This window comes from Chlorocebus sabaeus, chromosome 22 (genome assembly GCF_047675955.1).
Source record: "Chlorocebus sabaeus isolate Y175 chromosome 22, mChlSab1.0.hap1, whole genome shotgun sequence".
In the NCBI taxonomy this organism is placed as follows: domain Eukaryota; kingdom Metazoa; phylum Chordata; class Mammalia; order Primates; family Cercopithecidae; genus Chlorocebus; species Chlorocebus sabaeus.
Genome location: NC_132925.1, coordinates 89,217,599 through 89,227,746, shown reverse-complemented (window position 1 = coordinate 89,227,746; position 10,148 = coordinate 89,217,599). Strand labels below are relative to the sequence as shown.

Genomic DNA, 10,148 nt, shown 5'->3' with positions numbered 1-10,148 from the left:
ACGACACTGGGACTGGACCCCAAAGTTGGACCTGTCTTCAACACTGGAACCCGCCTTCGCACAGCTCCACCCGGCCCCCAGGCTAAGATAGACCACGCCCCCGGACATCTGGTCCCCGCCCGAACACACAGGCCCATTGGTGACACGCCTCCGTTCCGGCAGGCTACTGGGCTCTGCCCACACACCTACCAGGCTCGCTTCCTAAAAGCTAGCTCGGAGCAATCCCCTTGGGCTGGAGCCAAATCCCTGATGTGATTTTAAGGAAGACCAGCAGGTCCGGGTCTCCAGGGGTCAACCCCACATACATCCCCCGCACTTTCCTGCATGTAGGCCTGCGGGCGTAGAGGGCGTGGAATTCACAGCCTCCCCACCCATCCGCAGGGGTCTCCTGGGAGGAACCCACAGGCGATGGGAACCCTGAAGCTGGGCTACGGCGTCCGCCCGAGCCTTTTCTTAAATGCGCCAACCCCGGAAGCGGGGCATCCAAGGGAGCGAGCGACGGGCCACGCACGTCCTGGCGTTCAGTACGGGGCAGCTTCTCCGGCTGGTGGGAGGGTGGGGAGCCTCTCAGGCAGGTATGCACGGGAGGTGGGGATCGGAAGGGGATGTTTCGACTGCAACCGCCTGGAGACCTGGCCGGTCCCATTCTCCATAGTGCAGATGGGGAAACAGGGTTGGAGGGAGGGGACCCGGTCTGGGTCGTTAACAATGCAGTGTGTAGCTGTGAGGGAATTTACACCTCTGACTTCGGGCCTTGGTTCCTGGGACAGCGTACTGGTGCACAGAGCCGCTTCTGGAGTCTGGTGGACTTGGGTTCGTGTCTTGCCTGGGACAGTTTCTTTTTCTCTCTCTCTCTCTCTTTTTTTTTTTTTTTTGGAGACGGAGTCTCTCTCTGGCACCCAGGCTGGAGTGCAGTGGCGTGACCTCGGCTCGCTGCAACCTCTGCCTGCTGGGTTCAAGCAATTCTCCTGCCTCAGCCTCCTGAGTAGCTAGGACTACAGGCGCGCGTCACTATGCCCGGCTAATTTATTTATTTATTTATTTATTTTGAGGCAGAGTCTTGCTCTGTCCCCCAGGCTGGAGTGCAGTGGCGCAATCTCGGCTCACTGCAAGCTCCGCCTCCCAGGTTCTCGCCATTCTCCTGCCTCAGCCTCCCGTGTAGCTGGGACTGGAGGCGCCCGCCACCGTGCCCGGCTAATTTTTTGTATCTTTAGTAGAGACGGGGTTTCACTATGCTGGCCAGGCTGGTCTGGAACTCTTTTTTTTTTTTTTTTTTTTTTTTTTTTTTTTTGAGACGGAGTCTTGCTCTGTCGCCCAGGCTGGAGTGCAGTGGCCGGATCTCAGCTCACTGCAAGCTCCGCCTCCCGGGTTCATGCCATTCTCCTGCCTCAGCCTCCCGAGTAGCTGGGACTACAGGCGCCCGCCACCTCGCCCAGCTAGTTTTTTTTGTAGTTTTAGTAGAGACGGGGTTTCACCGTGTTAGCCAGGATGGTCTCGATCTTCTGACCTCGTGATCCGCCCGTCTCGGCCTCCCAAAGTGCTGGGATTACAGGCTTGAGCCACCGCGCCTGGCCGGTCTGGAACTCTTGACCTCGTGATCCGCCCACTTCGGCCTCCCAAAGTGCTGGAATTACACAGGCGTGAGCCACCGCGCCCAACTTACCTGGGACAGTTTCTACCTAAGTGACGTTGGGCAAGTCGCTTCCCTTCTCGGACCCTACTTGTATTTGAAGATGTGGCACTTAGCAGGTGCTCAATAAATGCTAGTTTGGACTTTTATCTGGAAGCAAAGGGGACCACTGATTTTAAACCTTCAGTTAAACTTGCTTGTGACATCTTTAAATATAAAATTGTAAATTTTTTAGGTGGCGGTTTACACTAATGTCCTGGATTATGGGTCAAATTAGGAGGAAATTTTCAGCATATAAATCCATGAGAGTACACACAAAATGTCAGATTCAAAGCTCCCAATCAAAGGCAATCATCTGCCCCTTGTAACATCAGTTAAGATCGTGTAACATCTAGTCTCTACTGTGTGTTGAGCTGCCTCCCAGGTCTTGGATATTCATAGTCTAATGTTTTGCTTGCCATGGGTTTGGTGTGATTTTCTCCCATCTTACGGATTAAGAAAGTGAAATTCAGAAATAATGACTTGCTTAAGATCACACACACTAGGTTAGACACAGATCTATCCTATCCCCAAATATGTGCCCTAACCTGCCACCAACCCATTTATTAGCAGACTGAGCCATGGGCTCAGCCCATTCCAGCTAAAAATGTGAAGAAAACGTAAGTGGCAGGCCGGGCGCGGTGGCTCAAGCCTGTAATCCCAGCACTTTGGGAGGCCGAGATGGGTGGATCACGAGGTCAGGAGATCGAGACCAGCCTGGCTAACACGGTGAAACCCCGTCTCTACTAAAAAAATACGAAAAACTAGCTGGGCGAGGTGGCGGGCGCCTGTAGTCCCAGCTGCTCGGGAGGCTAAGGCAGGAGAATGGCGTAGACCCGGGAGGCGGAGCTTGCAGTGAGCTGAGATCCGGCCACTGCACTCCAGCCTGGGTGACAGAGAGAGAGTCCATCTCAAAAAAAAAAAAAAGAAAACATAAGTGGCCAAGACAAGAATGATCAGATAGGTGGGTGAGGCTCTAAATGGAGTCAAGGGGGTGTCAGCAAGAGCACAACTATTCTCAGGCAATGTATTGGTAGAAGGGGGGGTGTCATACAAGGCTCACCTGCTTTCCTGGTTCCTTTCACTCCCAGAGTGGCAACCAACTATATCTGAGGACCAGAGCCCCATTTTGGGGCACCAGAACTTGTGACCTCTCCATCTCCACCCGGCTGGGTCCAGGGGCCACTCTCAGCACCCACCTCAGCAGCTGACATAAGGCAGACTTGGGAACCTGGAAGCACTCTGGAGAACCTTTTCCTGAGACATGGAGCTTTGGGGCCGTATGCTCTGGGCCCTCCTGTCTGGCCCAGGGAGAGGGGGAAGTACCCTCGGCTGGGCCTTCAGCTCATGGCAACCCCAACCACCTCTGGCTGGGTTATCCAGTGCCACAGAACTGGTCAGCCACTGGACTAGGGTCTTTGAGAAAAGAGGTATCCCTGAGGCCCGGGAATCCAGTGAGTACATCGTGGCTCATGTCCTTGGAGCCAAAACAGTTAAGTTCAGTGTTGTCAAGAGGACAGGAAGAGGGAGGAGGGAGGACTTTGGGAAGAGATATCCAGGTTTTCTGTTCACTAAGAGTTCTTAGCTGAGACTGATGGGATTTTTCTGAAGGAACGTCTTAGCACCTGGCACACACTGTAACAGTTTGTTGGATGAATGAATAAATCTCTGCCTAAGTATTCTGGGATAGACACCTGGAGGCCTGGTATTAGCTGTGTAACCTTGGGCAGGATGCTGCCCCCTCTGGGCACAGATGATGAGAGTGTTGGGCCTCTAGACCAGTGCTAGGCAGGCATTATCCACATAAGACACCTGGGTTGGGGCCCCTGGGCCCAGTGAGCCAGCCACTTACATTCTCTGTGGGGACAGTTTCAGAGCCTGAGGCCAGCACTTTGGACCCAGCCCTTGACCTCTCAGCAACTACAGTGTATCCAGGAGCTGAGTAGCCGTCGATTGCAGAGGTGAGCACCCATGGATCAGACCTGAAGGATGTGTTTGGGGAGCAGCAGTCCAGCTTCCCCTATCCCCACCAAGTTCAGGGAGGAGGAGAATGTCCAAGGACTAAGGAGGTGTTAGGGTGCAGGGGTGGCAAGAGTGGGGCTGGGGTAGTGAATAGAAGAAGGGAGGGAGGGAAGGCTTTGCCTCAGGAGTCCCAAGGCCCTGGAGACATGGTCTTGCCTGATGCCCTTGGCCACAAGTGGTATCTCTCAACCCAGGCATGGTCCTGTTGGTCCTGGCTCTGTCAATGATGACCACCCGGCTGCCCCCTCTGCAGGATGCCGGTGCAGTACATCCTTGGAGAGTGGGACTTTCAGGGGCTCAGCCTGAGGATGGTGCCCCCAGTGTTTATTCCTCGGCCAGAAACAGAGGTAGGTGTGCCACCAGGGCAAGGCAGGATCAGGATGAGGGTGGAGTTCAGGGTACCGGTCTTACCCCAGGCTTCCTCCAGGGGGCACTGGGGCCCCATGACTTCAGGGACATTGCCTTTCTAGACACGTATCTTCTCGCTGTCTGTGGTGGCAGAGCCCAGAGGACAGGATTCCTGTTGGTCCCCTTGACTGTCATGTTCCAAGCTACCACCGCAGCCTCTAGGTCTGGCAATGTCCCAGAGTGCCTCAAATAGTGCTGCCTGAGTACTTAGACTGTTCCGCTGTTTCTCTGGGAGCTGTCCCATGGCTTACCCAACCCACAGGGAACAGTGTCCTCCAGCAGCTTCTCAGGAGGCATAGAGGAAGTGGAGAGGGCTCCAGCTGGACACCTGGAGACCTGGTATCAGCTGTGTGACCTCGGGCAGGTCACTGCCCTACTGCCCTCTCTAGGCCCAGTTGATGAGAGGGTTAGGCCTCCAGACCAGAGAATCTGGTCTACTGACTGGTCTGGTAATCACCCGTGTTGTCCCTCAAATTACTAGGACTAGGGATGTGCGGCGCAAGTGTGCTATCCCTTGGTAAGGCACCCTGGTCCTGGAAGAGACGCTTTCTATGGACCTTCTTGGACTCCCCTCTGACTTTGTAGGTGGCAGAGCTGGGAGCCAGAGGGTGCAGACCAGGGAGTACAGCTGAGTGAAAGCTGGTGGGCAAGTCAGAGGGCGGCACGTTCTGAGAAGGAATGTTTCTAGAAAGACCCAAGCACACAAACATTTCTGGGAAAGATTCCCATTCCCCTGCCGTGGCCAGGGGTCCCAAACCCTTCCTTCACTTTCCCAGCCTCTGTCCCCTAGCCAAGAAACTCTCTGACCCCTCTCCCCTCCATATCATGTGGTTGGGAGGCCAGGTCCTTGCTTCACTGCCCAGTGTCAGGGCAGGGACAGTAGGGAATCTGAGGCCTTGCTGAAGTCACAGGGCTGTCAAGGAAGGGAGCATGAGGGCAGCACTTGGACTTCCTGACTCCCAGGTCAGAGCCCCATCCCTCTCGTGGTGGCTCCCCTATCTGGGATTGGCATGACCTAGGACACAGTATGGAGACCCAGAGCAAGGTGTGGCCTGCCACCTGCAGGCCTTGGGAGGCTTACCTGTGGCTCTCAAAAACATGATCTCTGGCGAAGAGATCATTTGCTGTCTCCAGCTGCCCAGGGTCAGGGCATGGTGACCTTTGAGTTCCTTCAGAGCTGACCTGGCACCAGCCATATGTGCCAGGGTTCTGAGTATCAAGTGTGGACTTTGGCTCCCATGTGGCCCCTGATTCTTAGATTGGTCTGGGCCAAGAGAGCAGCTCTACTGCAAGGGGTGGGGTGAGGGGAGATGCTGCGATTGGGAGGCCAGGTGCTCACCTCACTGTGCAGACATTTCTGAGAACTCACCAGGTTCACCCCATTGTAAAGCCACATCGGGGGATGCCTTACCAAGAACTCAAGAGGACGTGGCCTGTGGCAGGGAGTGGTGAGAATGGGTGCAGAGGATGGTGTCTGATGAAGGAGGAGTCTGAAGTGCAAACTTGCAGGAGGCATGTGACCCAGTGAGTTGGATTTTTCCTAGGGGTGAGAAGGTGGTTCAGCTTCTGGCCTGGCAGTGAGTACAGTAGGAAACTCAGGGCTGGGGGTGTGAACCATTCTCACCTGGCCTGCTGTGAGGCTGTACAGGTTGTGGGAGGATCAGTGTTTTGTCTGTGATTGACTCGAAGGAGGCAATGCCACCTCCTTGGGTCTGCTCCACCAGGGATGCCATCCTAATAGAGGGTACTTGTGGGCACTCAGGTTCTGCTGAGGCCTTGGGCCAACCTCTTGATGGGGTATGAAGTCCATGTTGGGGCAGCAGTTCTAGGCAGAGCCAACAACTGCCTGCCCCTCACCTCCTTCCTGCATGCCCCTGCGCCCCATCCTGTTCTTGAGATTCTTTCCATATTCACCTGGGGGGGTTGCCTTGAGCCTGTGACCAGCTTGGCTTTTAGTCTCCCTGAAAGAGCCACCAGCGTCAGGCTGAGGGAGGCTCTTCACTGGGTGGAGAAGAGAAAGTTTCTGGACTTCTTGTGCTGTTGTCTACCCCTGCCCCAAGTGGCCCTACAACCAAGATGAGCCTCCTGTGCTCTGGAGTATTATGGCAAGCAAGAGGCCACTAGCGGTGGCAGGGGCTCAGTTTCTCAGCTTCTCACCCTCCCCAAGGTGGCCATCCACATATGTGGTGTGTGTCTTTGAGGTCTTTGAGTATCTCTGTGAGGTGACTGGCCAGTGTGGCTGACTGAGGGGTCATTCCCCAGCCAGAGTAGGTCTATGGCCAGGAAACCAAGAAAGGCTCACACACCTGATAAGTCCTGGTCACCCTGCCAACCTCTCAGCGTGTGGCCTCACCACTGAGACCACAGGCTCTCAGCCACAACCCTACACTGCTCACTCTGTACCTGTCCCAACCCTGCAGGCCCAGCTTGCCACAAGTACCCTAGTGGTCTCCGGTAGTGCCTAGCACAGGGCTGGTGAGAGCTAGTGAATATATGTCCTCTCCTGCTGGAGCTGGGCCCCCTCACCCACAGGCAATCATTTGTTTGGTGCAGAAGAGGCTTGGAACAGGGAGGTTTGCACCTGCTGGTCAAGTTCTGCCTGGCTTGGACTTGCCATCCTCAGGGTGGGTGAACATTGTTCCTGGGGTTGGGGGCCTGGAAGGGTGAGATGCTTTTTGGAACCCAGCACTGGGGAACTTATGTGGAAAATGGGTGTGAGTGATCTGGAGCCCTCTGCTCCATTGGGCCTGGCTGATGGCACTGGGGTGTTGGGGAGACCTGGCAGTGTGAGACGCAGAGGGTGGTGCCACAGAGAGTTTGCCCAGCACTTAGAAAGTAGCCAAGAGGGTCGGGTGCCATGGCTCACACCTGTAATCCCAGCACTTTGGGAGTCCGAGGCGGGCAGATCACCTGAGGTTGGGAGTTCGAGACCAGCCTGACAAACGTGGAGAAACCCTGTCTCTCCTAAAAATACAAAATTAGCCAGGCATGGTGTTGCATGCCTGTAATCCCAGCTACTCGGGAAGGCTGAGACAGGCGAATCGCTTGAAACTGGGAGGCGGAGGTTGCGGTGAGCCAAGATTGCGCCGTTCTACTCTAGCCTTCCAGCCTGGGCAACAAGAACGAAACTCTGTCTCAAAAAAAAAAAAAAAAAGAAGAAAGAAAGTAGCCAAGAAGTCTGTCTGTGGGCCAAGCCCTGCCAGTGTGGGACACACTGCGATGAGTCGGACCTCAGGTCTTCCCGATATGGAGTCTGGTGGGAGAGGCACACCGCATCCTTAGGCTAGACCTTAGGCTCAGGGTGGGGAAAGCCACGGTAGAGCCTGGCCCAGGCTTGAGGAAGGCTTTATGGAAAAGGTGGTCCTCTTTTCAGATCAGGGAAGCACCCACTTGCTGCCCACCATCCCTAGCTCCCTGAGCCAGTCTTTCCTGAGACCTGGGGTCCCAGGAGTTCTGACCCTCTGGGAAACATTTTGGCCATTGGACGGTAGGAGCCTTCCACCCTTCACCCCTACCCTATGTTGGTTTGCAGGCATAGTCCTCGCAGGCAGTGGCTGGGTAGGCAAGGCTTGAAACCCTCTTGTTTCCAAAGTGGCAATGTCTGAAAATGTCCTCCTGCTGCCAGGGCAGGCACCTCCCTCTGCACCCATGCCTGTTGAGCTATGCCTGTGTATGCCACAGCCCTCAGGTCCTTAGTCAGGACCATGTTCCCCCATGACCCATCTTCTCCAAAGGAGGGAATTCCCTGTCCCTTTGGCCTAGGAGCCTCCCTGGGGCCTCTCAAGCTCAGCTCTGTCACACCAGCTCCTGATTCTTGGCCACCATGAACCACAGGCTAGGCTCAGGTGGGGCCTTGACCCCAGGCCTCAGTTTCCTCATGGGACACTTGTGAGGATTTAACAGATTAATACAGGAAAAGCTCTGGGAGCAGGGTCAGGCCAGAGGGAGTGGCCAGGAACTATCAGATACAGTTCTTGAGATGGAGTGTTGCTCTGTCTCCCAGGCTGGAGTGCAGTGGCACGATCCTGATCCAACGCAACCTCTACCTCCCGGGCTTAAGCAGTTCTCCCGCCTCAGCCTCCTGAGTAGCTGGGACTAGAGACATCCGCCACCATGCCCATGCCCGGCAAATTTTTGCACTTTTAGCAGAGATGAGGTTTCACCATGTTGGCCAGGCTGGTCTCAAACTCCGAACTCAAGTGATCTGCCCACCTTGGTCTCACAAAGTGTTGGGATTATAGGCGTGAGCCACCGTGCCCAGAATGGGAGGATGTCTGTAAAGGGCTTAGCTGGGGTTGATTAAACACTTAACATGACACAGGTGTGGATTAGCTCATTTAATCCCCACCATATCCCCATGAGGTGGGCTATCCTCAACTGGGCTCAGTTGTACAGATGGGGAAGCTGAGGCGTGGAGGGGCAGGGTGACTTGGCCATGGCCCAGCTGACATGAAGGTTAGTCTGGCTTTGGCTACCTCCCCTTCCTACGTTCACAGGGGTAACTGCTTAGGCCTCTGTACCAACACCCCCAGGCACCAACTCTGATCCAGACCCCTCTGCTTCACAGGAACTGGTTGAGTGGGTGCTGGAAGAGGTGGCCCAGAGGTCCTATGCTGTGGGATCCCCAGGCAGCCCCCTCATTCTGGAGGTAGGCTGTGGATCGGGAGCCATCTCCCTCAGCCTGCTGAGCCAGCTCCCTCAGGTGAGCCTCTCCACCCACTCTGGATAGACTGTGACTGACACTCACTGCCCCTCCCATTAGTGCTTCCCCCACATCCCTCTGCTAGGAGCACTTGAGGGGAAGCAGCTAGATGAGGGAGGACAGGGCTGCCCCTAGCCCACTGTGGTTCACAGACTCTAATGCCTACCACATCTATCTGGCTAGATTTTGGCCAAGAAGAAAAGGCTGTTGGGTATTTCCCTTCTCTTCTGGTGGGGGGTTGGAGGAGGGTCTCCCAGGCCCAGTATCTCCCAGCATCTCTCAGCATTGCCTTCCACATATCCTCTGTTTGTTCTTGGGACAGAGCCGAGTCATTGCTGTGGATAAGGGGGAAGCTGCCATCTCTCTGACCCATGAGAACGCTCAGAGGTAGGTAGGGGAGTTGCACTTTGGGGCCTGATCTTGACTCCTTTTCAGGTTTCAAACTCACTAATGTCTGATTTCTCCTGCCAAGAAGGAGGAAGCAGTGGGGTAGCCTGGCATGGGTCCCATGGGGTTCTGAATGGGTAGTGGGCAGTGAGTATCTTGCCGGTCCAAGAAAGGTTGACTACAAGACCTCATTCTTGTAGTGAAGGGTAGGGATCTGCCCCCGTGCCCACCCCTTTCTCCCTGTCTATCTAGGCTTCAGTTGCAGGACAGGATTTGGATCATCCACCTCGACATGACCTCAGGTACCCTCCCCTGAATGTTCCTTAACATAGGGAGACTAGATACAGGTGCTGCTGGGTGGATGAGGCACTCCGTGGACATGGAAGGAGGGCTTCCCCAAAAGCCACACAACCACACACATGAACACACACAAATGTGTGTGTGTGTGTGGTTGTGTGTGGCAGTTCAAACGAAGCCTTGGCTGAGGACAGACAAGTTGCTTTTGCCTCCTAGGCTGACCTGACCCATAAGGGTCAGGTCAATGAATTCCTCATAACTAATGAGTTAAGGGCTTGCTTGTTGGCAACAGATAAGCAAAAGCTTAAAATAATGCCTTCAGGACCAAAATACTTGAGTGCCCCTCTCCCCCTGCCTGGCCTGGGAAGAAGCGATCCAGGCACTGCACAGCTCAGCCATAGCCTTTACAGTGTCTCTGGGCCTCCAACTCCAGTTCTGGCTCCATTGCCTTACCCATGGGATCCTTGAGCCTCATGTGCCCCCTCCATGGAGTGTGATATACTTGGTGTAGCACCCGGCACAGGGTGAAACCAGTAGTCAGAGCCATCAGGAGTTGGCTGATGAGGCCAGGCCCAGCCTCTATGTACTCTCAGTCCATGTTGCCTATAAGGCTGGTGGAGCTACAGAAGAGAAAGGCTCTTTCCTGCCTAGGCAATCAGGAAG

The 10,148-nt window shown here is 54.9% G+C and overlaps 1 protein-coding gene across 8 annotated transcripts in view; it reads left to right on the top strand.

Annotated features, from left to right (window-relative positions):
• The first annotated feature begins 449 nt into the window (after positions 1 to 449).
• HEMK1 (HemK methyltransferase 1, mitochondrial release factors N(5)-glutamine) overlaps positions 450 to 10,148 on the top strand; it is a 38,486-nt gene continuing 28,787 nt past the window's right edge. For 5 of the 8 annotated variants that reach the window (XM_007984367.3, XM_073010131.1, XM_073010134.1 and 2 more), the window contains exons 1-7: positions 450 to 575; positions 2,761 to 3,161; positions 3,539 to 3,630; positions 3,945 to 4,038; positions 8,667 to 8,801; positions 9,124 to 9,188; positions 9,441 to 9,490. In XM_007984367.3, the coding sequence (XP_007982558.1) occupies positions 2,934 to 3,161; positions 3,539 to 3,630; positions 3,945 to 4,038; positions 8,667 to 8,801; positions 9,124 to 9,188; positions 9,441 to 9,490 (664 nt within the window). In that variant the 5' untranslated portion in view covers positions 450 to 575; positions 2,761 to 2,933. The other 3 variants (XM_073010132.1, XM_073010136.1, XM_073010135.1) reach the window with 3 other exon arrangements.